Consider the following 27,835-nt stretch of genomic DNA (forward strand, 5'->3'; position numbering starts at 1 on the left):
GGATACAGACAGATCAACGGAGCAGTACAAGGAAAGGATGACAGTATTGGTCAGCACGGCAGGCAGTGATCTCAGCACTTCAGCAGCCTACCCATTGTTATGTTTTTTGTAGGCTCATGGAGAAGGAGAGTTTTAAGAAGGATCGATTGTTTTTGTGGCTGTTTATGGGGAACTTCTCCCAAGCATGAGGGGCAGCATTGGAGAAAGCACAAACATGCTTGATGGAAAATGTAACAAATGGATGGTGGAAGCTGGCATTGTGGGCTGATCTGAGGTGGGAGTTGACTTTTTGATACTGAATAAGAGATGACAGGTAGAGTGGGGATAGGTCATGAAGGGCCTTGAAAATGAAGAGAAGTAGCTTATGTTACTCATGCATGTTACATATGCAAGTAACCCCACGGATGTGTGGAGTTCAGCATATGCCTAGCTTGCCTGTTGGATTGTGATTTATTAATGTAAATCCTCATCGCCTTATATATGAATCAATGGAATTTTTATTTGTAATGTTCTTTGTCATGTTTGGGCTTCTTTAACTGTTTTTTTAAACCAAATTAGTGAATAGTTTGTGTATGATTTATCTATAAGAGCTTTTCAAGAAAATAGTGATTAAGGCAGATGTAGAAATAGCATTTCAGAAGGTTTTTCTTTCTTTCTTTCTTTCTTTCTTTCTTTCTTTCTTTCTTTCTTTCTTTCTTTCTTTCTTTCTTTCTTTCTTTCTTTCTTTCTTTCTTTCTTTCTTTCTTCTATTAAAGCTTTATCTTTAACATTAAATGTAAATATTATTTTAAAGAACATTATTAGAAGGTTGTAGGTTTTATTATTTAAAAATATGAAATGAGGAGTTTAAGGTTAAAAGTGAACATCTGAAAGTCAGACAACTAAAATGCTGTATCAATATTTAAATAAAAATTCAGAGATCAAATTTAAGCCAGGACCAAAATGTTCACTCATGGGTGGCTATAGGCAAGACGCATCTCACTTCACCCTCCCCAAATGTCAGAATTGTATGTTCTAGTTGTAAAAATGTAAGCAAAAGATTGTGTTGTAATTCACATGTATAGGGAAGACTCAAATCCTTTCATGTCATAACTAGGCTCAGATTCAGCAAAGTGCTTAAGCATGGGCTTAACTTTAAGTTTGAGTTGGAGGCAATGGGATTACTCACATGTTCAGAATTAAGCACATGCTTAAGTACTTGCTGAACTGGGACTCAAGTGATGTTCTAGCTAGAGTTGGTTGCAGGAACTTCAATGGAGCTATATTCCATTGGAATATGTGGTTCTGTCAAAATCAAAACGTTTCGCAAGATCAGGTCTATGTTGCTGGAATTTAATTTAGAGGGAAGAAAAGGGCGTGTGGGGGGTGGCGGGGGAGAGGGAAGCTCAGACAATGTTAAAACATCTTATTCCAGCTTTTTTTAAAAATAACTAATATAATACCACCCACAAAAAAGTCAAAATCAAATCAAAATGTCAAAACAAAACATTTTGAATGACCTGAAAATGTTGTTTTAAAAATTTTCCTTCACAGCGAATTTCTATATTTTGGGTTTTGCTCTGTTCAGAATGAAGCTAAATTTTAAAATCTCACAATCCTTTACAAAGTAGAATTCCCATTCTCTGCCCAGCTCTAGTTCTAGCCTGCAACTCTGAGGGGTTCAAGACACGGCTGGCGTTGGAACCTTAATTGAGGATTTCCAGACTGTGGCATTTAGATTTGAGCTGCAGTGTTCTGCTTTCCTGACTGTTAAATGTTTGACTCTTTTAAAATACCAGCAGTGTTCTAATCACTTTGTGTTAAATTAATAGATATTTGCAAGCATAACTAAGGTGTGTGGGCTTGAGGCTTTTCTTGGTTTTGTCTGGGAATATAGCCAGTGAAGTGCTTTGGGGAGTAGAGTATTCAGATCTATGGCACTGGTTCAGGAAAACACTTCAGCTCATGTTTAACTTTAAGTATATACTTAAGTCCATTCCTATTTAGCAAAGCACTTTGGCCACTAATTCAGGAAAGCACATAATCAAGTACTGAACTTTAAACACAGGCTTAAGTCCTATGGAAGCCAATGGGAATTAAGCATGTGCTTAAAGTTAAGCACCTGCTTAAGTTCATTCCTGAATAAGGATGGACTTAAGCATGTGCTCAGGTCCTTTGTTGAATCCGCACATGTGTGCATTTCCACACTAGAGACATGCAGGAATGTTGCCCTCCTCTTAATATCCTGTGAGATTCTTTGCCAAGGTTGTGCTGACGAGCCACGTTACCACAAGCAGTTCAGGCGAGATGTGCTAATAGTGCTGGTATTTTGCTCGCACTGTGTATGACCTGCACATGTGAATGATTAAGTCAACCCATCAGAGTGTCCTACTGAGAGAGAAAAAAAACGCTGAGCTTGCTTTGGGGAAGGGGTGGATAACATGCCCTCTGCATCTTTTGCTGAAAGGTTTCCCACTGCACAGATGTGAAGCTGTTGAGAGTCCATTGCCATAAAGCCACACAGAAGAGCAGAGTGAGGAGAATGCACCTGTCTTTTTCACAATGCAACAATGCAGGAGGCTTGGTGGGTCGTAATGCTGGAGGTTTTATTTTCATGGCAAAAAGTGCCAATTTTTGTGGAGCAAAACTGCAAATTTCACAGCGCAACATTAAGACTCATAAACACATATCTTAATACCCAGTATGAACCCAACAAAACTTTATAAGATACTACAGATGCTCCAGCACATACCTTGAGAAGGGATGAAAAATTTCCACTCACTTTTTCAGTTCTTGGAGATTTACTTTGAAAAGGTCTAAAAATCAAAAGATCGGGGGCATGTAATTCATTCAAAAGTGCATCACATTTCAAGGGTTAAACATCTAGAAATATGATTTCTTCTAGGAGTGAAGTGTTGGGTTATTCAGAGCACTGAGTTGCATGTTAGCAAGTGTAAATGCCTCCCCCAAATTGAGAAGGCTTTCTCTTCACACACGTTATGTTCTGCTTTTATACTGCAGAGTCAAAATCTGGCCAAAATAGACCCCATAGGTCTGATCCAAAGCCTACTGAATTCAATGCAAGCCTTTCCATTGATTTCAACAGGCTTTGGATCAGGCCCTAATTGAGAATCTGCTTTTGTCTGCCTTGCCACTTTAGGTTGTGAATTCTCAAAAGTGCTGAGAAGCGGCTTTGGGGTGATCAGTTTTGTTCTAAATTACACTGAGGGGTCATGCACTTTGTAGCGCGTAGGCCAAGCTTCCTGCACACAGCAGGGCTCCATGTTGCTAGGCTCAGCAGATAGCCAGGGCTTCATGTGTTCCCCCTTTTCTCCCTTTTGTTTTCCAATTTTACCCCAAATCAATAGGGTTCTGGTCACTGATGCCAAGAACATTCCCTGAAATGTTGAGATTGATTGGATGCTGTATTCGTACGTTACTGTGTTACAGACAGACAGACATACTGACTGATAAATGGAGAAATGCCTTCAAATTCAGCGCAAGGCCTTCACAAGCTTGACCAATAAGAATCCCTCCACCAAGATGGCTGCAACATTCCAGTCCTGCTAAGCACAGAGTAGGTGCATAGAGTCCCACCACCGGGAAACCAAGACTCAGTGGCTGTGTCTGCATTAGAATATTTTCCCTAAGATTTCCCACTGGTGCATTACAATCAATGACAGCAATAGTGGCACTAGTGTAGACATAGTTCTAGTTGGTTACTGGTGTTGAGTGATCCAAACATCTAGCTCCAAGCAATCCTAGATAATACAGTACTAAAAATAGTGGTGGTTAACTCCCACCATTGCTGTCACTGTTGGGCTACACAGTGGAAAATTTGAGGTAGAAAGAAAATCTAGTGTAGACCAGTGCAGTGAGGGGCCACTGGCTATTCTTGTTACATTCCTTAGCTGCCCAAAGATGCCAGGCAGCTGGGAGCTTCTCAAGAAAAAATGGGATTGGCTTTAATAGCCACAAATTTAAGCAAAAGATGCCAGCATTTCAGGAGCTGTTCTGTTTTTCACACTAGTAAATTCTGGGGTGCCTAATACCCAGCTTGTGTAAGAGTTTCTTACAACAGTGGGGAGAGATTACTTTTCTGAGCTTGAACAGTCTGGGGACTTTCTCAGAGACAAAGAACTCATTCCTCATGCACACCAGGGTTTTTCAGTGCAGACAGCAGTCACTGAGGAAATAAGAATCCCAGATCTCATGTACATACAACTGGAGCTAATTCAACAAGGTTAGGCTTCCACTCAAACTCTCATTTTTTTCGGGCTCTCTGTGAAGGATCTGCTCTTTAAGAAATCAAGCATGATCTTGAACTATGTTAGACTTTCTTTTTCCCTTAATAAAAGACATGTAGAAAATAGTCTCCAGAAATGGCTGGCACACAGATGTACACCAACCCTATTCTTCTTTCATGTAAGGACTTCTAGAATTAAGTTCGCATTATATTTTCCCTCTTTCTTTCCCCGCTTGTGGACAATCCTTTCTATGGAAGATGATTTTGGTATGATTTATAATGAATTAATTTAATCTGGAATAAAACAGAATGTTGTACTGTGTGACTTTTCTTAAACAACTCCCTCAAAGAGCCAACAAAAATTGGTGATCTATTAGAAGTGGAGGACATTGGCTTGAATATGGAGTGGCCAATAGAGGCCAGGGTCAGTTCCTCAGCTGATGTAAAATGCCATAGCTCTGTTTGACTGCAGTTGAGTTACAACTATCTAAACAAGTTGATAATCTGGTTCCCAAGATGGTTTGCCATTTGAAAGACATTTCATGACTCATGTGAAATGAACTGGAGACAACCTGTGATTCTATTTCAAACATATTTCCATTGCTACGCTGACTTATATTCCCACACAAAGTACTCTGTAAACACAATTTTATGAGTATCTTAATAATACATTTTACATGGAAACTTCTTAATCCTACCGTAAAGTACAATATTATGAGAAACATCAATGAATATATTGTCAGAGTAAAGGTTGATTTCTTATTTATACTTCTATGCAAGTGTATAGCTCTTGGATGAAATGTTGGTGAAAGAAGTGATTTCTCAAGTTTGTGAAGTGGGTTTGCCTGAAGTTTTTCTATGTTTTTAACGTTCCTTTTAATTAGGAATTGACTTAGCTCCATGTTAACACAATTTGTGATGGTGGAAATTCTCTCCTCCTTTTTGTTTGGGATTGTAAATGTTAATGCAATTAATGTTAATATAAATGTTAAAGGAAGCTGACGACAGATTTTCATTAAGTAAATACTGTCACATGTGAATGTTTATTACTTATGGAGGAGCTGGCAGGAGGAATGCATATTTAAATGCTAAACATATTTCTTACCAGCCAAGAAGTAGATCAAGTGTAAAATTACAAAAGCACTTTTGGGGACTCCTCTCGTGAAAAGAAGATGACAGGGGAATTTCCTCTTAGGTCTAGTCTACTAATAGTTCCTGTATAGACAATATCCTCAAAATCATCTTTATTTGCCACCACAGATAACTTAAACAACACAGTGCCGAAATAGAGTTTAACCATAGTTCCTTCCTGTTAAAGTGCATCGTTATGATGAGAAATGGATCTCCAAATTAGATGGACTATTACGTAATCTTGTGAATGCTGTTGAGAGTGTGTGCTCTTGTGGAAACCACTGTCTAGGCCGACAGACCTGGGACTGAACTGGGGACCTCAGAGCATGACTGCTACAGTTTGAGCTAAACCGCTGCACCTGGGGGTTATGAAAGGCTCCCATCCTCTGTGGATTGGTTATAGAGGGGGACCTGACATACACTGGAGAGGGGAAGGATTGTAAAGGTAATCTGTCTCCCATCCTAGGCAGATTGTGTTTATCTCTCAGAGAGACCTGCGTGGGCTGTCTGGTTAACATGTTGGTAACACTTGTGGTACTTGTGATGTCAACAAGACATTATTAAATTGAACTGAGTGCAGTGTGTGTGGCAGGGGTATGCTCTGCCCCTGCCTCTTTTCAGCCAAGCAAACTCTTTGGAGACCTTCTTCAGGCAAAGACCCAGTGATTGATTTACAGAGTTCATTCCCACCACCTATACAGATTGTGGCAGCAGCTTGAACAGTATGCTGGGGCTCTAAGGCTCCTGAGCCCTGCAGGGGAGACATCCCGTGTCCTTGGCTCTACCAGCCTACAGCTCTTCCGTTTTCTCTCTCCCCACTTGGCACTTCCTTCCTGTGCCTTTGCACCTTCTGAGTCACTGAGGTAATTAGGCTGGGGAGAGTTAAAAGCTATCTTCAATCTACCAATTTAGCAGAGTTCCCATATTCAGGTATACGGCACCACTGATTGAAGTCACAATGATCAGAGTGCTGGATCAACTGCTGTTGTCAAGCACTCTGTCACCCCGTGCTCCTTTCTCTGGGAATTCCTGTCAGCATGAGGGAACAACTGCTTGAATGTGGATGCCTGATTGGGCAAGAGGGACATTAAAAACTAAGGGTGCAATGCTAGCTCCATTGAAATCAAGGGAGAAGTGAGGCAGTGGTGATTTAGAGGATGATGCCAGGAGCAATCAGTGGATCTGGGAGCTTTGGAGTCCCTACAAGGGACTTGACTTCAGAAGAGTTCTGCTTTGACATTTTGTCCTGGACCCTGTAAATCCTGACTACAATGTTGGTGAAATGCATTCTATGTTAGCTTCACTGTAGCAAATGCCTTCCCCATGCACAGTAAAATATCTTTGGGCCTGATTCAGAGCATATGGGGTGAAGGATGACCTCATGGGTAGGACATTGGAATACAAGATTGGATGTCTTTATAAAAAATGTACTGTAGCTCATCCACAAGATATGGGCTTTATGCAGGAATTACCGGGTGAAATTCTCTGGCTTGTGTTATGCAAGGGGTCAGACTAGAAGATGGTCATAATGGTCCCTTCTGACTTTAAAATCTATTAATCTATAAATTGTGAGCAAAATGTGTTTGTCAAATGGCTTGGCATAAATAACAGTAAACGCAAAAATGAAAGTTAATACTTTACTGTGTACATCTGAAATTCAGCACATCTCCCTGACTGGAGAAGTGATCAATATCTACATACCTGGTAAGTCTCAAGTTTCAAAGTTTTCAGAAATGAGGGACTCAACGAAACATTCCAACAGAAAAGCAAAAAGATTTCCAAATGAGTCATTTAAAATGTTTCTGGCTTTTAATTTATTTCACGGAATCACTTAAAAACCTTCACAGAAATTAAATCTGGATCCTCTTACTAAATGATGTGCATTTGGAACGGAAATATTTTTCTTTGCTAATAAATCAATGGAATAAGTCTCCACTTTAACACTATTTTGCAATGCAGCCTTAATGATGGAATCATGACCAATGGCTCCATAACAGTTTGTAGTGCATTTGTGAGATTTGACAAGCAATTTGGAGTCAGCTGGGATATAAATGTCAAGAATACCATTATTTTGTATCTTTTCTTCAATTTGCTCTCATCTTGGCTGCCTCTCGTCTGCTTGCATGCCAGTTAATGTGAGAAATTAAGAAAACAAATAAACAAACCCTCTTGAACATAGAAACTTTTTCCATTTAAATACACACACACAAACCCAGGCCTCTCCTCGTAAAAGTCTTTCAAGAAGGGGAGGATGTGTGTGTCAGGTAATTCTGTATCACTCCAAACCTTGATGATCTTGTGACAGGGCATCGGACTGCACAGAGACACACATTGGAATGTGCATTCAGATTGCAAAGGAATCCGAATCAGCCTGACTAATTTGATGCTTGTTTTACTTAGGGTAAAATTTCAGAAGCAATTAACCTAATTAACCTAAGTCCTATTTTCAAAGGTGACTTAGGCACTTTGAAGCATTGATTGTCAACAAGACTTAGGCTTCTAAGAATCTGATTTTTAAAGGTATTTAGGCACCGAAAGATGTAGATAGGTGCTTAGTGGAATGTTCAAATGTGCCAAAGTGTCTACAGCCCATTGAAATCATTGGGAAATCAATGGGACCTAAGTACTTTTGAAAACCCCATTAGGCACTTTAAAAATCTGGCTCTAAATCACGTTTGAAAATAGGACTTAAGCTAATAAGTCATTTAGTCACTTCTGAAAATTTTACCCTTGAGGTTTTTTATTTTATTTTATTTTTGCCTCCAAAGGTCTTTTCGCAGGGCAAAAGAACATGAGACATGGTCCTCTTGCTGTATGTCCACCATCCACTTACTAAACACCATGAGAAGCTCAGCTCTTTCATTATTTTGTCCCTATAAATTGCTGTGTGGTTCTCAAGCTATAAAAAAGTCAGTGAAAAATGTAAACACAAGCAACACAAATGCTACATCTCCTACACATGCAAGTGCACGCTTCACTGCAGGCGGAGAAAAGAGATTAAAGGCACTTTGTCTAAACTGTTTTTTGTTCAAATTGCCAAAGATCAGTGAAGGGCTCTACTGAGAGGAATTTCGAGGCATCTGAACAGTTGGATGTCAGATCCCAGAATCTTTTATTGTTTTGTTTTTAGCAGTGGTAGCATTTGCAGCTGCAGGTGGTAGAATTTGTATTTCCACAGGCCACCGTCTTCCTGACACTAGCTCTGTATTTCAAGGTCTCTGCTGAAATCCTCCAATAGAAACGTATACTTCCTTTGGAATTACTGCTCTCTCTCTCTCTCTCTCTCTGTATGTGTACATGCATGAGAGAGAGAGAGAGAGAATTGAAAGGGGGAAGCAGGAGAGGAAAGACTCTTTTTCCCAAGTGTTCTACTTAGACTCTTTTCTTTCTTTCTTTCTTTTATTGGCCATCAGTGCAATGACCCACTTAACCACATCATCTCAGCTTGCTCCCTCCCCCACACTTCCTTTACCCTTGCAGTGCACAGGCTCTCATATTTCCTCCCTCGTGTAGGGCGGATGGCGGCTCTCTGAGCTACATTCCTTCTATTACAAAAGAAAGGGAAAAATTTCTCTTCATGCAGGCAGACAGTCGACTGTTTCCTGGCAGCTCCAGTACAATATCCTTTTCTATTGTCTTGACAAACCTACAAACACAGCAGCTTTCCCCCTTTAAAAATAAATAAATTCAAGTCCTTTCTGCAGAGCAATCTGTTTGGGCTTCTTCCAAACAAGGATGATGTGTGACCCTGTGGCTGATATCCTGGTTGGTTATCTCCTGGCGCTGGTCTCCTTTTAAGAAAGTTGAATTAAGGGGGTGCAGCACATATTGTTCCCTGCTCTGGGAAGCAGCATCTTTCTTAATTCTGCTACGTGGATGTGTGAGAGCTGACACTATGGGGACTGAACCAGAGATCTCTGGAGCTAAACTAATAGGCTGTTATGGCTTGAGCTAAAGAGAGAAGCTTCTGTAGTTGGTTGCTGTCATAGCTCCAGCCTCCTATCCTCTGTGAATTGGCACAGAGGGGTACCTGTAACACAGTCTCATTACTGGGCTACAGATGGAGCCCAGATCCCAGGGTGATGAGCACCTCATGAGGGTGTTTATTAAATTTTGCTGGGAAGGAGAATGATTCAATGCTCAGTGCACTGCAAGGTAAAGGCGGCAACAGGAGAAATTAGATGAGGTTAGGGTTGTCTTCACTTTTCCCACCACTTACTCCCTGGTGATAATTTGTTTTTATCGCTTTGGAGAGGAGTTGGCATCCTCCACATTTTTGTTTCTTTATTTCACTTCTTTATTGAAGACAATCTGCCCTTCTAACCAGGGAGTTCTTTGTGGGGGGTCATTCGTCAACAAACTTGACCTGCCCGGAAGGGGTCACTCAAAGTCCCATCTGGACTGGAAACAGGGCTCAAGTCACACCACAGTGCTCCGGAACGCTGTGGTGCTGTTACTTACGAGTGATGGTTCCAGAAGCACATTCTAGCTGTTCTTCGTCTTAGGACTCACACATTGCCTGGAATAATATGGTGTTACCTAACCCATGTCCAGAACAGAGTCAAATATGGTTCATGGTTTGATCACCATCTTACAAACTGAGTTTACTCATCCTTATTGAAAAACTAGGCCCTCTACCTCACCCAGGATGACCTGACTTTCTCTTACGGCTGCACCCCTCATAAATTATGCAGACCATCCCAAAACGTCATTGTCCTGATTTTCAAGGGTATGGATGAGCATTCCTAACTCCAGCTGCAGCCAGTGGGAGCTGCTAGTGCTCAACGCTTCTGAAAACCAAGCGCCATGGCAATAAAACCTCTGTCCCATCCCATGCTCTCAGCCCCTAACCCTGCCACCTATTAGACTGAAAAAAAAAACATTTCTGGACCTGTGAAACCATTTTATTGGTCTTATCTCATATTTCCAGCTGAAAGGTCAGGCTCCCTCAGTAACATGAGGTCGACTCTCCAGGCCTTTTAGGAAGAGAGAAATACATGTTAGTAATCTGCAATTTAGCTAAGGCCCCATTTCAGCAATGCACATAAGCACTTAAGATCCAGTGAAGTCAATTGTCTTAAGTATGTGACTAAAGCTAAGGATGTTCTTAAGGGCTTTGCTGAAATCAGGCCTAAAGTAGCTTTGCCATATATAGTAATGTTGTGATTTGGAGCTCTGATATTTTGGGAGTCACCTGTGTGTTGCCTAATCTATAGCTTATGTATTAATTATAGTGATTACTTAAGAATTCCCAGATATTACTTTGAGGGTTGACAGGTTCTTGTCCGAAGATCAGGCCCAGTATTATTAAAATAACGATATAGTTGGGAACCCTGATGTGCACAGCTGCAACACTCACGCTATAGGAACTCTTCTATATTTACAAAGTCACAAACCCTCTAACTCAGTAGGGTAGATAGAGAGACTACAGAATGTACATTTGAACATCCATATGCTCATACCATCCCTTGCAGGACAACCTGAAATTTACCCATTGTCTTCCTCATCACCATCATCTTCCTCCTCATCGCCAGTGGCCATCATTCTGGCACCTCCCAAGAGCTACATGTCTCTCTCCCACTGCCAACAGGCTGGGATGTAACTTTTATAATACATTATGCTGACACCATGTCTAATGCATATTCAGTAGGGGTTTCTCCCCTCTTCCTTATTTGTATTTCCTCATTCTACTAATGTTGAGGTGTCCTTCTTGTATAGATTAGTATATTAAGGATTTCAACTAAATATCATATACGTCCATTTGTTGCCCTAGCACTTATGGTTGGATGTTCTTTCCAAAAGCTGGTATTAACTTATGGTTTTATGGTTGGCTGATGTCATTATGCACAAAATTCCCTGTTACGCTCTATTTCCAGTTCCTCAAAACTCAAGGGTTACTGTTGAGCTGTTTATCTATGCCAACGTTCATAGGCCTCAAGTCTCATGCTAACTTCTGAAGCCAATGCCTTACAGGATACAGGCCTGTAGGTTACTGCTGAATATAATAAAGGCAGAATATAATGAAGGCAAGGCAGTGAATATAATAAAGGCAAGCTAGCCCTATGGGCTACAGCGCTAGAGCTGAACAGTAGCCTTATGCCAATGTAAAAAGACCTTGCAAGTTCTCTAATGATACTCAAGTTGCTAGCCCAGATGCTTCACAAGGTATCAGACCTTAAAACAGTCACTGTTCCAGAGCTGAATATGGCCCATTCTACACGTTAAGGGAGTATAACTACGGGGGAAAATTCTGCATTTTGAGGGAGAATTAAGAAAACCTTTTTAGTGGCAGGTTGTTTTCTGTACTGTCAAATATTTGGGTTCCTTTTAAACATAACCATAATGGTTTCTAATGGTTGGTATTTTTTTCAATAACTACCATGTTTTTGGATATTTGTTTATTTTTTCTGTTATTCTGAAATTACTGGCATGAAATTCTGGCCCGACTGAAGTCAATGGCAAAACTCCCGTCTACTTCAATAAAGTGTGGATTTCACCCAGATATTTCCTCTAAACTTTAACTCAGTCTTAAAGTTAACAAGATTTTCAAATTTAGGTGTTTAAAGTTGGGTGCCTACATTCATTTATAGATACCGATGTGGCCTGCTTTTCATAGGCGCTGATCAGTCAAAGTCAATTTTGTAAAGTGTGTGTGTGTGTATGTACACAATTAATAAATACACACAGACACTGTCTGTGTCTTGCCTAATGATCTGAGCACAGGCCTTGTAGTCAGACACCCCTGAGTTCTATTCCTGATTCTCTGTGTGCTCTAAGTCACATAACCTGTCTGCAACTCAGTTTCTCCATCCATAAAATGGATAATGGTACTTATCCTACCACGCGTGGATTTTGTCAGGTTTATACATCACTTTGAATAGGAAAAGTGCTCTGTGTTGTTACTGTTGGTTCATTAGGTATGATCATGTGGCATCCTGCTGTGAAATGCAGTGTGAAGCTGGAAATGGAGTGCTTCCATGTGACACTTCAGGGACATCCATTGCATAAATTCACTGACTTTTTATGTGTATGACTTGGAGTTAGAAATCTACAATTAAGATCCTGCTGAAATGTAATGACGGGAGTTCTGCTCCGAGTTTCTTGAATCGACTTGGTCAGCAGAAGCCAGGAGCGCTATGCAGCTGGCACATTCAGCTCTTGGAAGGAGATGAATGCTTTCCATTGCTATCAAGTAAATGCACTGAGACAATGCTTAGAAAAGCACTGTGGGTTTCTACAGCTTGCAGGTATGAGGGTCACCACAGCATCGGGACTGTTATTCTGAATGGGTGAGGGAAGGAAATGAAGGTGACTCAGAGAAGCCCCTTCAATGTAGTTCTGAGGGTCAGCTATTGCTGACTATGGGCCTGATAAAAGCCCATTGTGGTCAATGGAACTCTTACCCTGTACTTCAATAAGCTTTGAATCAGGCCATAAATATCCTGTGATCAAGTGTCAGGGACCTCATATCATCCCATCCTTTATAAAACCCATTTCTGTCTCCTAACTGGTCCCTTGGTCCTTTGTGACCAAGATTATTAACCATGCTTTGCACCATAGAAGGGCACCATTGGGTCCCTAGAGTCAGCATTTCCTACCCACTGAGCGCTCCTGCTCCATAAGGGGAGTTTGCCACTTGGTTCTTCCTCCCATCTCCTTCGCGCCAGGCTCTGCCACCTTTAGAGCACTGGGAGAGTATATCCGTGCCCTGGAGACTTCCTCTCTGTTTCTCTGTGATTTGACGCAATCTAGGTCAAACTGCTGTTTGAGATCCCAGAGGAAATTAATTCTCTGACCTGTACGTGCACATGCATAACAAGAAGACTCATTTGAGCATTGAGAACCTGCATGCAGGCCACGCAGTGGACTTTGTGTGTGCGATTTCTTTTTCCCCTAAAGGGAAATAGCCTTTAAATAGAGTACAGGGTGGGGTGGAAGGGGTTTGAATTCAAGTTCCCAACTTTCAGCTCAGCCCTATTCGTGATCTTCCTGTTAGTATTTTGTCTTCCTGGCATCCTTCCTCTTCTTTATATATTGTTTGCTGGGTGTTGCCTTCTGTATGTTATATTTGCACTGTAGAACACTTTGAAGCTTGAAAGCACTATATAAATGCTATGTATTGTTGTTGAGTCTTATGGACCTGAATAAGAAATTGATGTGGTTTAGATGTCTTCAAATGTAAATGACTGGGCAGGGGGGAGAGGGAACCTTTTTGTGGGCATCTTAGAAGAGAAACTGGGGATTGTCCCTCCTATAATCTTTAGGTCTTTATCCTCCTTGGGCAACAGTTTCTGCAAACTGGCAGGTGAAGAGCTCTGGCATCATTCTGGTGATATGAGATTATTATTATTGTTATTTGTATTATTGTAGCATGTAGGAACCCAGTCATGGACCATGACCCCATTGTGCTAGGTGCTGTACAAACACAGAACACAAATGACAATCCCTGTCCCCAAAGTCTTGTAATCTGAGATATTGCCTTATCCCCTACCATGCTGGTGGCTGGCACTCCATTCCAGGTTACAAATGGCTAAGGTTCATTGTACAGTGAACATCTCTAAAACCACAAGGTCGTATGTGGGATTTGCTTTGTTTATAGCACCATAAACAGTGTAGCAAAGAGGAAGCCCTGAAAGGCTTATTGTGGTTGTTTGATCATGTTTGTGAATAGAAGCTCCGTGATGTCATTAGATACAGTGACTAAACTGTTTAATGTTTGGTTCTCCCATGGCTTACCTAATTAGAATTGTCCTACAGCTTTCAGGAATGTGTTTAGAAATCTGCAGAAGGTGAGTACCTACTCTGATAGCAGAGTGGGCAGATTAACACCAGGTCTGCTTCCACCTTCTCCACAATAAGTTTTGCTCATTTTCCTCTGAAAGATTTCTCTATCCTTTAGGGATAAAGGTAGACAACGGTGGTGGTGTTTCGGGATGTGAAGACATACCCACTAGGAATTGGGCTAAAACCACATTAACTATTTCATCTAGGCAGCCGAACAGATGGTGGTGACTTCTAGCCATGTGACCTGGATTGGAATAGAATCAATGCCCAAAAGCAATCCTCCTACCAATCCCAATACCCTTGTCTTGCAAAAGGGAACCTTGCCATGATTGAGTAGTGTGGGATGGCAAGGGAGTGAGAACGTTTATTAGTCAGTCTTTTACTCCAGCCCTTAGCTTATCATCACCACAAATGAACCCCCAATACAGACACACATCTCTCAGTGGTTCATTGTCAGTATGCTTGCTGCTGGCTCACAAGGAGGTGGGGTTGTGGAAAAGCCTATGCTGTCTAAGATGATTGTTACTTGTTTCCATATACTACGGGGCTAAATTTTCAAAAGCTAACAGTGGAATTGGCGTACCTTTTTTGGGAGCCCTTTCCAGGACTGCTTTGAGGGCCCTGACTTTTCAGGAGGTGGGTGCTCAGCACTTTGTGAAAATTACCCCCCTGTTAAGATATCTCAAGTTGGGCACGCAAAATCACTAGTCCGTTTTGAAATGCTAAACCCTGGTTTCCCTAAAGCATCCAGCATCAGTAAAGAGAAGCATATGCTTTATCTTACTACTGTGTTTTGAGTGGGAGGTTGGGGAGAAAGGAAAGAAAGGAAAACTTAAATTAGAAGAAAACCAAACAGCGACTGCTGGTGACAGATGATTACAGCTCATTTCCAGGCCGTTTCCTGCATGCCAATGATAGATCAGTAAACAAACGCCTTGTTGCAAACACAAAGCAGGCAGGAACTCTGTTTGGAAGAGAGAGGTCCGGGCAGGTCTCACTCTGCCTGGCAGCAGGAAGTCACTGTCACATGACCCTGGGAATCGTAAGGCCATGTGCATGTGGGAGATATGTGGAGCGCCTTCTGTCCTGAGACTTTGCATCCTTCCCACAGTCCAGTCAACAGGTTTGAGAGCTTCTTCCCCTTCTTCTTTCCTCCCCTCCCGCTTCTGGTGGCATTCTTTTCCCTGATGTGTTATGAAATGGTATCAGATGGCTGCTTTGTTCCCCCAAACAATGGCAAAGATTTCTGAGTGCATTGTCAAACTGGCACTTGACATCTTGCCTCCCTTCTTGTCAATCTATGGACCATGATGGCCTGGTGTCCCTGTTCACAGAGTAGTGGAGTGCGCCCGAGCTCAGGCCTCTGTGGTCCCACACGTGACAGAGTCTTCTTTGGGTTTTGTTTTATAAAGAAAGTAATCATAATGCCCAGGGTGTGGCGCGGGCCAAAAGCAGCCCCTGTCCCCTCCCCCGGACCTCTCACCCAGGGCAGGTGGAGGACCCAGGCTCCCTACAGTGGCCCGCGCAGCTCTCCCTGACCTGGCTTCAGTGGGGGGGGGCCTCGAAGCCGCAGCCTGGCCATGATAAGAGCCGCAGGGGACCTTCCACCTGCCCGCAGTGTGGGGGTCCCACCGAGAGCAGCCCCAGGCTGTGTCCCTGCCCCATAGCTCCTACCCCCAAGGCAGGTGGAGGGTAGGGTTGCCAGATGTCCAGTTTTCGACTGGAATGCCTGGTTGAAAAGGGACCTTGGTGGCTCCCTTTAAAAGTCTGTTTGGCGCAGCGGGGCTAAGGCAGGCTCCCTGGCTGCCGTGGCTCCACGTGGCTCCCAGAAGCAGCAGCATACACCCCCTCCGGCTCCTTTGCGTACGGGAAGGCAGGGGGCTCCACATGCTGCCCCCGCCCCAAGTGCTGGTTCCACAGCTCCCATTAGCCGGGAACTGTAGCTAATGGGAGCTGCAGGGGTGGCACCTGCACATGGGGCAGTGCACAGAGCCGCCTGGCCATGCCTCTGCCTAGGAGTGGAGGGTGGACATGCTGCTGCTTCTGGGAGCTGCTTGAAATAAGCGCCACCCAGAGCCTTCACCCCTGACCCCCTCCTGCACCCCAACCCCCTGCCCCAGCCCTGATCTCCCTCCTGCCCTCTGAACCCTTGATCCCAGCCCGAAGCACCCTCCTGCATCCCAAACCCCTCATCCCCAACCGCACCCTAGAGCCTTCACCCCCCAGACAGAGCCCTCACCCATCCCGCACCCCACCCCCGTGCCCCAGCCCCGTCCTACCCCCCAAATCCCTCATTTCCTGTCCCACACCAGATCCTGCACCGCCAGCCGGAGCCCTGCCCCCCACACACACCCCAACCCCCTGCCCCAGCCCAGAGCCCCCTCCCTCATTTCTGGCCCCATCCCAGAACCTGCACCCCCATCCCAGAGCCTGTACCTGCTCCCACACCCCAACCCCCTGCCTCAGCCTGGAGTCCCCTCCCATACTCTAAACCCCTCGGCTCCACTCCCCAGCCCGGAGCACCCTCCTACACCTCCTCATTCCCAGCCCCACCCCAGAGTCTGCACCCCCTGCCAGAGCCCTCATCCCCCTCCCGCACCCGAACTGCCTGCCCCAGCCCAGAGCCCCCTCCTGCCCTCCGAACCCCTCAGCCCCAGCCCAGAGCCCCCTCCTGCCCTCCGAACCCCTCAGCCCCAGCCTGGAGCCCCATCCTGTACCCCAAATCCCTCATCCCTGGCCCCACCCTGGAGCCTACACCCCCAGACAGAGGCCTCTCCCCTCCCCTACCCCAACCCCTGAGCCAGCCCGGTGAAAATGAGAGAGTAAGTGAGGATGGGGAGAGCAAGCGACAGAGGGAGGCGGGATGGAGTGAATGGGGGTGGGGCTTCTGAGGATGGGTGGGGAAGGGGCCAGGCAAGGGTGTTCGGTTTTGTGTGGGTAGAAAGTTGGCAACCCTAGTGGAGGGGCCATGCCACAGCTGCCCACGCAGCTCTTACCATGGCCAGGCTGCAACTCTGATGTCCCCCCCACCCCCCGGCTGAAGGCGGGTGGGGAGGAGCCGCATGGGCAGCTGTGGTGAGCCAGCGTTCAGTCGTGGACCCTCCACCGGCCTTGGGCCATGTGGGGAGCCTGGGGTTGGGGACACAGGCCTGGGGCTTCCCAGAGCCCCCTGCACCGCAGGCAGGTGGAGGGTCCACACGTGTGTCTCCCACAACTGTCTGGGCTCCCTGGCTGGGCTCCATGCTGGCCTGGCCGGGTGAAAGAGGAGGGGAAGGGTCCGCCCTGGTGAAATGTGGGAGGGCCATGGGCTCCTGCCCCGCCCTGTTCCAGCACCACTGCCTGGGTGCCTACCTCTGCCTACCCTCTGCCTCCCCCCCCGTTATTTTCCACTCCCTGCTACAGGCCCGTGTGGCCAGGGAGCGATGTGCTGCTCTAGCCACAGGTTCAAGTCCCAAATATGCATGGGGCATTATACTCTCAGCTCTATCTCTGTGGCTAGAAGTGAACCCTCCTGCCTAGAGCAGCCCCGCTCACATGGTCACAGACTAGTGTCCCTCAGCTCCTAAGCAGGAGCAGTGCAGAAAGCAGCTACGAACAGGAGTCTCTCCTGGCTTTAGTGGGAGGCTGAACAGGTCTGCACCCTCCTCCTTCCCACCGCCAGTGATGATCCATTTCTTCTTCAGCCTCTCCTCCCACCTCCCACGGTGGCTAGTTTAGCAGTGTGCTTGGATCAGACGTATGACCCATGTTGACCACTACCACCCATGTTGACCGCTACTGCCCATCTGCCCACATCTGAATGCTAGCTGATGGACACAGCGGCAAAGCAAGGACAGAAACATGCATGGAATTAAGTGGCAGGCTGCAACTTTTATTAAACTTGAATGTAGGGGAGAGCCACAACCTGCCCATCACCACTACTCACCTATATCAGGCATTTAACTGGTTCCAGTGCGGAGATTACAGGGCTCCTTACCATATAACCCGTAACTGGCGCCAGGGTTACAGAGCTCTTTACCATATAATCCATAATGCGGGGTGTTTCTCCTCAGCCTACCCCCCAGGACTCTGTTCTCTGTGAGTCCTAGCACTCGCCTCCCCCCGAGGGGGACAGAGGGTGCAGGAGGGTGGGGACCTCAGCCCACGAGGGCCACAAGGTCTGACCGTGGCCCACAAAGACCACAAGGTTTCATCCTATCATATGAGCCCAAGGCCAATCACCAAAATCCCAGGTCTTTCACCTCTGGGAACCATTCATTTTATTCTTTTAACCTCACTGGAAACCAGCTGCATGTTGTAACAAGTAAGCAGCACCATCCCAGTACCTCCGTTAGGTACTAAACACCTTGTAGATGCTGCAAGGAAGGCAAAAAACTCCCTGGTCCTCTGCCAATTGGCCCATGGGAGAAAAAATTCCTTCCTGACCCGTACACAGGCTAGACCCACAGCATCTGTCAGGCCGGATTCCCCTTCCTAGTTTAGGTGGGCAGGGTGGGCTGCGGGAATGGAGCCAAAAGAGGCTCCGGATGGTGATTGAATGAAGTGGTTATATATACCCCAGCCTGTATTATTATTCATAATGTGGTAGCTCCTAAGAGCGCCAGTCATAGACTAGGACTCCATTGTGCTAGGTGCTGTACAAACACAGCACAAAGAGATGGTCCCTGCCCCAGTGAACTTACTATCTAAGTGCAGAATAATCTCTGTTACAGCTTTGCAGAAATCTACTCACCCACTTGCCTGAGTGAGTCATTCTGTGGACAGAAGAATGAATGAGCTTTAGTTTTTCGTTATCCTTAAACATATCCCCTAATGAGTGGGTGAATAGATTTTGCTCCTTGGGCTGGTCAATTTTCCTGAAAATTTTGCAAGATTGCTCTGTCATTAGAAATGAATTGGGTGTTGTTCCAGCTACTAATGAGGAAGAGAAGCCCTGGGGCTTATTGCCTTGGAAAGAGATGACACGGTTTGTAATGAGTAACCCTGAACCTGGACTCATTGAGATGATCCAGAGTTCACTCTGTCTTACAGAATTTTGCCTGGGTGGGGTGAGAGCAGGGAAAGAAAACTCAGAAAAGAACAAGACTGAATTATTTCTATTTCTCTCTCTCTCTTTTCTTTAAAAGTATGTAGACCATGGAAATGAGAAATACTTTGTATATGTTCATTCTCTTGCAAAAGTCCTAGGAACTACTAACTTTACTGATGCGATTGGTCTTGCTGCCAAACTCCAGCCGTGGCAGGGGAGCATCTGATAGACCAGCCAAGTGGATAGACTCCAGAGGCTTTCAGGGTTTCAAAGTATTGTGTAAGAGACAATGAACTCCTTCCTGTCATTGAAATGCTTTTCACTGGCTACAGATAATGCCCTCCTGAGAAGTCCTGACACTGCCTTGTGGGGTGGTTGGGCTCTTAAAGAGCCAGAGTTGGTTTTCAGGACAAGAGAAAAAGGAGAACATCTGTTGCACTGACTGTGTTGCAAGGGTGCGACAAGAGGATAGATTGACACCCCTACCCCACAAAGAATAGAAATCACCATGCAAAGAATAGTGGGCAGTGACCAAAACAACTTCTGCCATTTAAAGACCTTAGGCCAGGGATGCATTTCACCCTGACACCCTTGATTTCAGTGCATATAGCTCAGGGATGAATTTCCCCCCTTAAATTCCCAAGGGAGATCAGTAACACTCTATAATGACCCACTAGAGTGAGAATACACCAGGTGTGCAGGAACCTGAGCACAAAGTGACCATGGGGCCTACAGTAGTTTAATCAATAAACCTGGGTCTCAGTTGGGTACCAGTCCAAGAAAGCTGCCGATTCAGTGGCTTCATAAACCATGGGGCTGTTAATTCTCTGGATCAGACAGATTATTTTTAAAGCCCTTTTTAACTGTCTCCTGAGAGAAGACAGATACCCAAGTGTTAGAACAATAATGTTTAGCTTTTATGTAGTGTTTTGCCTGTTCAAATCACTGTACAGCCATTGACTAGTTATTATTACTAATCATGTTTATTATGGCAGTGTCTATGGGACCAGTTGAGACAGAAGTCCCACTGTGCTCAGCACTGTACAAACACAGAGTAATAGACAGCCCAGGCCCCAAAGACTACCTAATTCTCACAGCACTCTTGGGAGGTAGGTGGATTAAAATGATCATCACCATTTTACAGAAGGGGAAATGGAGGCAGAGAGATGAAGTGACTTGCTGCTATTATCCTACTAGATTTTCAGGGGCAGGTTGTGTGTGTGTGCTTGGAGAGAGGAGGGCCAGGGGAAGTTTGTCATGTTGGAACAGACAGTGTTACCTGTCACAGTTCAGGGCAACGGCACCTGTGTTCCCCCTCAGGAGTCCAGCCAAGGCACCCACTCTCAGGCCTCCAGCTCCCCAGCAGTTGCCTTTTTGGATGGAGACCTGTATCTCTGCCCTGTCTGACTGGGGTATTTGCAGGCTGAACAGTTCCCTGCCATCACTGTGGTATTCCCAGCTCAGACAAGCTGCCCTAGCATACCTGCTTGCTTTCTCTTTGGAGACAGTTAACAGCGTGACTGCCCATAGTTATAGATACCACACAGCTCTTCTTATGAGAGCCTGTATTATTATTATGGTAAAAGCACTGTCGAGAAAATGTGTTTAAAACAATAGACAAACCTACCCGCGTGTCAATAAACGTACCAGACATTATCCTAACAAGGGCTCTGACAGGAGCAGTCCTTCTATATGCTACCCGAGGAGTTTCCTTTGTAGTCACAAGTTCATTACAGCTTCAGCTCGGTACAGTAACTCCTCACTTAAAGTCGTCCTGGTTAACGTTGTTTCATTGTTACCTGGCTGATCAATTAGAGAACATGCTCGTTTAAAGTGGCGCAATGCTCCCTCATAACGTCGTTTGGCAGCCGCCTGCTTTGTCCACTACTTGCAGGAAGAGCAGCCCGTTGCAGCAAGCTGGTGGGGGCTTGGAACCAGGGTGGACCAGCAGCCCCCCCATCAGCTCCCCGTTCCCCTAAGTTCCCTGTGCGGCAGCCGTCCAGCAGGCTATCAGTTGCCGGCAGTTCAGTTGTCCCTCCCCCCACTGCGATGTGCAGCTCCTGCCCTCTGCCTTGGAGCTGCTCCTGGGAGTCTCCTGTGCGGGGGGAGGGAAGAAGGGAGCTAATGTCAGGGCGTCCCCCTCCCCCCTGGTCCTGCACCCCGCTTACCCCATTTCCGTAGAGCGGTTGCGGGGAGGGGGGAGACACACGACAGGGCTCAGGACAGAGGGAGCTTCCTGGAAGCAGCTGCCATCTCAGCTTGCTGATCTACTTAAAAAGGCAATGTTCTTAGAGTGGGGTCAGAGTACTTAAAGGAGCAGTGCACATCTCTGTCTCTCAGACACACGGTGTGTGTCTCTGACTCTGTCTGCCGTGCTGTCTCCCCTCCCTCCATTCGTGCTGCCTTGTAGAGTGTGAGGCTACATTAACAATGAGTTAACCCTTGAGGGCTCAGCCGATTGCTAGTTCGTCATTTAGCAGTAAGGCAGTCCCTGGGAAATATCCCACCCTCTGACTTCACCACCTCAACCAAGCTTCACAATCCTCATCGCTGTGTACCAGTATTAAATTGTTTGTTTAAAACTTATATTGTGTGTGTGTGTATATATATATATATAATATAGTCTTTTGTCTAGTGCAAAAGTTTCCCTGGAACCTAACCCACCCATTTACATTAATTCTTATGGGGAAATTGGATTTGCTTAACATCATTTGGCTTAAAGTCGCATTTTTCAGGAACACAGCTATAAAGTTAAGTGAGGAGTTACTGTACAAGTACCCAGTTTTATGGGGTCTCAGTAGGCCCCGTCCTTCCAACCCCACCATAAAGATTGGGGCCCTCCATGCACCAGAGTCCTGACTGTCTGCTGGACGAGGAAGAAGGCTCCGAGTCATTTTAAAACTAGACTGTTTATCCAAAGCCCCTTGCGTTGACTGTTGGTCACGGGAGAATCCCATTTGAACTAGTATATGCACATCTCTGCGTGGGGGGGAGGGGCACTTCAAAGGGCTGATAACAGAGGCAGTACGTTAGCATCCCCCTTTTCCTAGAGACGGTTCATACAGTGCCCCATAACACATACACAATTGCATTTTAATACAATGGAACCCGCAAAGTACTAACCCTGATTCAATCAGATTTAGCTTAATTCAGTAAAGTTTATCTTCATTCCATAAGCTTTGGTCAGGATCCTACAGGCTATTGTCAATCTGTCACAATACAGTACCTCTGATCATTGAAGTGTTGCTTTGACTTCCCCCAGGTGACCTGTCGCCATGCCAGGTGCTGACACAATGACAGCTAGCAAGGCAGCCGACGTGAGCAGCAAGTCTGAAAACGGTGTCTGCAACTCCATTGAGAGGTGAAAAGTCCTAAATTCTTGTTTTTCTTTTTCCCAAGGGCGGGGAGTGGAGAGGGAGTCATTACTTTCCATTGGTGCTCTCTCTCATAGCCTAAAACATGCCTCTAGCGTCAATATGCCTCAGCCGGTGTCTCTAGGCCATCAGGTTGTACGTTTAAATCCTACATCCTGATGGAAGTCTAATAACATGTGATGATACCACAGTGCACTAGTAGACATGGGGTGGGGGTCCACCCCATTAGAGGCGTCATCCTTTGTCCAAAAGGCTACACGAAAGTCTCTGCTCCCACTGAAATAGGCAGACGTTACAGGAGCATGAGACTTGGGGACAATGCTATCCTGGTTAGTATCTCCCTTCCCTTCGGTAACCGCAGATGCCAATGTCCGAGTCTGGGTGTTAGCTCTGGCTGGGCGCATAGTGGCTGCCAGGTTTGCTTACATGCTCACTGCACTACCAGCACTTCACCCCATTTACATGAATCCAGGAATTTATAGAATTAAACTAAACTGGGGTAAGTGCGTCTATGTTGGTTTAATAGGAGGGGGTCGCACTTCTGTAGCGAAATAGTTTTAAAATTGATCTACTTACACTAGTGCCATCTTTCTAGCATAGACAAGCCCTTATTGTTTTGCAAAGAGCTTTGGGTTTGAAAAGATTATGTTATAAATGTAAATGTCTTCCCAGCTGGGGCTTCATGGATGTTGATAAAAGCACTTTGAGATCCTTGGGTGACAGGTGCTGGGTGAAGTACATGTTTGTTTGATGCAGCCAGGTGTCATGTAATTAATTGGTTTTTATCCCTTGCCATGACAAGTTTCATTTAGGTGGTGTGCTCTGTGGGGCAGGAACTCTCTGTGTGTTGTGTGTCTGTACAATGGGAGCCTAATCCCTTTGTCGGTTCCCTAGATGTTACAGCTGTGCAACGGATGAATAATAATAATAAACATGAAAGTGCAATGTTATTTTGTTAATGGACGCTCTGGAAAAACTTGGAAGGTGAAATTATTGGAGGAGAGGATCACTATGGGTGAGGTTCTTTCTTCTGTTTCATAGATCTCCAGGCAAGAAGGGGCTGCTGTGATCATCTAGCCTGACTGCCTGTGTAGCACAAGCCATAGAATTTCATCCAGTGGCTCCTTCATCTAGCTCAATACCTTCTGGTTGAACTAGCTCTTATATTTTAGCACAACATCCAGCCTTGATTTAAAGACTCCAAATGACGTATTTACCACGTCCCTTGAAAATCATTTGCATTGGTTAATTTCCCTCCTTTTATTTCTAGTTTGAATTTTGGTAACTTCAGCTGCCAGCAACTGGAACTTGTTATGCCTTGTCTTGATGATTAAGCCAAATAATCTATTTAGAAAGGAGTTACTGGGTAGACTTTAGAGGAATACCTACTGTGTCCTAAGTCTACACGTCTGTTTGATAATCATGCGCTACCTACTAAATCTTAAGTAAACCAGAGTCCATTTTGACTTTTATTTTGATGCACCTGTCTTATGCACTAAGTAAAAAACCATACTATTCTATTTTAAATGCATACAAAAATACAAATTGACCTGTTCTCAGTATGAACACTCCTAATTTTCAAAAACTATAATCCCACCCACTCTCACCCCATTCCACTCCCTCAGAGAAAGCCTGGAATAATAGACAGGTCTTGCATCAAATTGGACTCTGTCATAGCAAGAGAGAGACGGAGTGCATTCCAGAATCCAGGATCCTCTCCTGAGAATGCTCTTCAGCAGCCCCCATCTTTGAGCATCCCTGCTAACCTCACTCGCTTCAATAGAGCATATGGAGCTGGTGTACTGATGACCAAATGATCAGGAAAAGTGAATTTTTCTTCTCTTTTGTCTTTGCTTTATAGGGTCAAGCTTGCAAGTAAAAATAATACAAACACTGTGAAGGAATTACAAAGACTTTGGTTTGGGTCTTCAAGTGAAAATTATTCTGAAGGTGCAAGTTTCACTCTGAGTCTAGGACCTAAAGCTGAACACGTTTTTTCTGTGGTGACAAGCCCATTGAAATCACTGGAGAACTTGATGCTGGATCCAAGGCTAGACTGCTTTCAGCAGAACATGCTGAGTCCCAAAATGATTATCAGTGACCCATCTGTGGATCTTAATGTCAAGGAGAGCAGCAAAATTATAAGGAGGCAGATAGGGGGCACTCAGAATTTACAGTCAGCTGGGAAAGTCAGTTTGAGGAATAAGCCCTTCAGTATCAAGGACAAGATTTCTGAATGGGAAGGGAAAAAGGAAACGCCTTCTCCTCTGGTCAGTCAGAAGGAGGAAGAGCAAGGAGTTAAAGAGGAGCGCAAGATGCCATGTGCGGTGGAGAAGATGAGTGGGGAAGTTTTGGGGCCTAGGAAAGTGGACACCAAGAGGCTTATAACCTGGGAGTTGGAATGCAAAGGGACAGGCAAAGAGAATGAAAGGAGAGTGGGCACTTCAAAGGGCATGGGGCAGGGAACAGAGAGGAAAGTGGAAATGCAGGAGAAGGAAGAGGAGGTTGATTCCAGTGTTGGAAAATGCAAGGAGGTGAAAGGTGGTAAGTGGGAGGTCCAGAAAGAGAACCTTTCAGTACTGACTCAGGTCAAGAAACTGGAGCAGGCCTTGAAGGAAGGATCAGCAGAATTGCAGCCACAGATGCCAGGTACTTATTATTCCCCACACTGTCTGCAGGAGAAGGCAGATGAGGGACAAACCTTCCCAGAGGACCAGGAAGGTGTATGTGGCTCTGAACTCAATAAGAGGCTCCTCAGCTTAGACTCAGAAATCTGTGAGCCCATTTTTGGGACTCTGGAAGAGGTAAAAGCATCTCAAGTGAAATGCAAGGATCACAGCATAGAGAATGTGTACACAGAACCAGGGATACCGGAGAAGAAACCCTTCATCAACCCACTTCCAAAGCCCAGGCGGACTTTCAAACACGAGGGAGAAGAGGGATGGATTCCAGCAGCTAGAAATAAGAGAAACTTGCCCCCTCTGCCATCTATACCTCCTCCCCCTCTCCCTTCTTCTCCTCCCCCATCAGCTGTTAGCAGAAGACTATGGAATGGGAAACATAAGAATAATGCTGACCACAGGTATTCTCACTTTACTATTCTAATGCTGGTACAGGAGTTATTGATTAATTTGCTGGTGGTGTACAGTTCTGCTTCTAAAAAGGGCTTCCACAAAAGTGGCATCATCGGGGTCTATGTTTATTGGGTCTCAACCTTGTAAGTAAAAGGATGTCTTTCTGACTATCTGCTCCCTAAATTCACGCTGGGCTCTGAAAGTGCAGCAGTGTTCTTTCCGTCTCAGCAATGTCAGTGATCACGAGCCTGCAGGATATATTCTGCTCTGTTACACCTGTGCAAACACTGAAGGCCAATAGGTGTCCACAGGTGTAATGACTTTGACATGGAGATCCTATGATAGTAACAGTGAGTGAGAATGAATAATTCCAGCTTGACTCTCCAATCCCAGGACGAGTTAATGATGTTGCCAGTTTAAAGACAAAACAAAACAACCTTTTTTGCTTGCAGAATGAGCACAGCTGATCAGAAACCCCTGAGAGATGGTAAGGGAGGGGACCTTGCAATGCCATTTTTACCCTGTCACTTTTCAGAGTAGAGCTGCCCTTTCTGCTCAAGTCTGTTCCTTGTTTACTCAGGTTTTGCTGGAGGTGGCTCCTCACCCCATCCCCTTTTGTAAATCCAAATATTTGAGTGGGGGTGTGAGGGGGAACCTGACTTATAAATGTACTGTCCTTTTTGAGCCTATCCTCTGCAGTGGAGCTACCCTAAAAATAAAAATTCCTGACTTCATGTGGACTGGGAGAGACTTTACACCTCTCTGGGCTCGGCTGACTAGGATGCTCCACTGCTTTCCCTTCTCATTCAAGGTAGCGTATTGCTCTCCTGCACCACTCATAGGAGGCCTGATTTCTGACAACTCTTACCCATGTTGAGTAGTGATCAGTGGGACAGCTTGTGGAGGAAGACACGACTTAGGGTATATCTAGACCGCAGTCGGAGGCGTGACTGCAGCACAGGTAGCCATGTCCACACTAACTTACCTGCGCTAGTGTGGCTGGGGCGACACAGGCTTAGGGCGAGCTAGCAGGGCGAGTCGGTACCCGGGGTCCGCGGCGGGCTTGGACAGTCCACCCTGAAGACTGTGCTGCTCCAGCTACACTGCTATTTTTAGCTGTGCTAACGCAGGTATGTCTACCTGTGATGCAGGCAGGCCTCAGATTGCCCTGTAAACATGCCCTCGGCATTGCAGATCTTTTACATCTTCAGCGTGTGTTAGAATCATTATACAGTAAATGAACCATTGCAACCCTGACATTTGCTGACCAGCCCCAGTCTGGTAAAAACTGATTGTCATGTCGACATTGCTTTATACATTGTACGGGATGGATCTGTGAGGCACTGGCTCCCCTGTAGCTCATGTTGCTGACTGAGTGACTTGCTGGAGGCTAGTGAACGATATTGAATTATTGGACTTGTACAGTCTGTTTATCTCTATCACTCTCCATCCGATTTCTCCCCCTCCTCTTCCTCCCCCCCCTCCCCGAATGGCACAGGAAGTCCTATGAGTTTGAAGACTTGCTGCAGTCGTCGTCCGAGAATGGCCGGGTGGATTGGTACGCTCAGACCAAGCTGGCCCTCACACGCACTTTATCTGAGGAAAACGTCTATGAAGATATTCTGGGTAGGCGCTTCAAGAGGGGGATGGGGAGGGGTTGGACAACTAAAAAGACTTGGGGACCATCGATGAAAACGTGTCACAGTCCAAGGGCTCACCTAGAAGAGTGTATTTATTAGGCAAGAGCATACAGAGGTGTATCACACACAAAATATCAGCCAGCAGGAAGAAAAATATTGTGTGAACGGGTGGCCATGAAATTAAAAAATTGGGTCCCACAATCCCTGGGTTCGTGTTTGTGGCACCGTGATTTATTCCACCCTTCAGTGTTAGTGCAGGTGCCTGGGGATGGCTGAGATTCCATCAGCTCCATTCCCAGGAATCGGAGTAGCGGCCGTGTTAGTCTGTATTCGCAAAAAGAACAGACGTTCTCGTGGCACCTTAGAGACTAACAAATTTATCTGAGCATAAAGCTTTCCTGAGCTACAGCTCACTTCATCGGATGCATTCTACTGAATGCATCCGATGAAGTGAGCTGTAGCTCACGAAATCTTATGCTCAGATAAATTTGTTAGTCTCTAAGGTGCCACGAGTACTCCTTTTCTTTATTCCCAGGAATGTTAACTTATTATCCTACGCTTACATACACAGTGTTTTC

At 45.2% G+C, this 27,835-nt stretch overlaps 1 protein-coding gene across 6 annotated transcripts in view; it reads left to right on the forward strand.

Moving 5' to 3' along the window:
* DENND2A (DENN domain containing 2A) overlaps nucleotides 1-27,835 on the forward strand; it is a 79,742-nt gene that overhangs the window by 10,377 nt on the left and 41,530 nt on the right. For all 6 annotated transcript variants that reach the window (XR_012156063.1, XM_073322462.1, XM_073322452.1 and 3 more), the window contains 3 exons: nucleotides 22,432-22,530; nucleotides 24,405-25,625; nucleotides 27,116-27,243. Coding sequence is in view for 5 of the 6 variants with exons in the window: in XM_073322462.1 (XP_073178563.1) it covers nucleotides 22,445-22,530; nucleotides 24,405-25,625; nucleotides 27,116-27,243 (1,435 nt within the window). In the remaining variant the exon portion in view is untranslated. The remainder of the gene's footprint in view (nucleotides 1-22,431; nucleotides 22,531-24,404; nucleotides 25,626-27,115; nucleotides 27,244-27,835) is intronic.

The sequence above is a fragment of the Lepidochelys kempii genome, chromosome 1 (genome assembly GCF_965140265.1).
Source record: "Lepidochelys kempii isolate rLepKem1 chromosome 1, rLepKem1.hap2, whole genome shotgun sequence".
NCBI classification, from domain to species: domain Eukaryota; kingdom Metazoa; phylum Chordata; order Testudines; family Cheloniidae; genus Lepidochelys; species Lepidochelys kempii.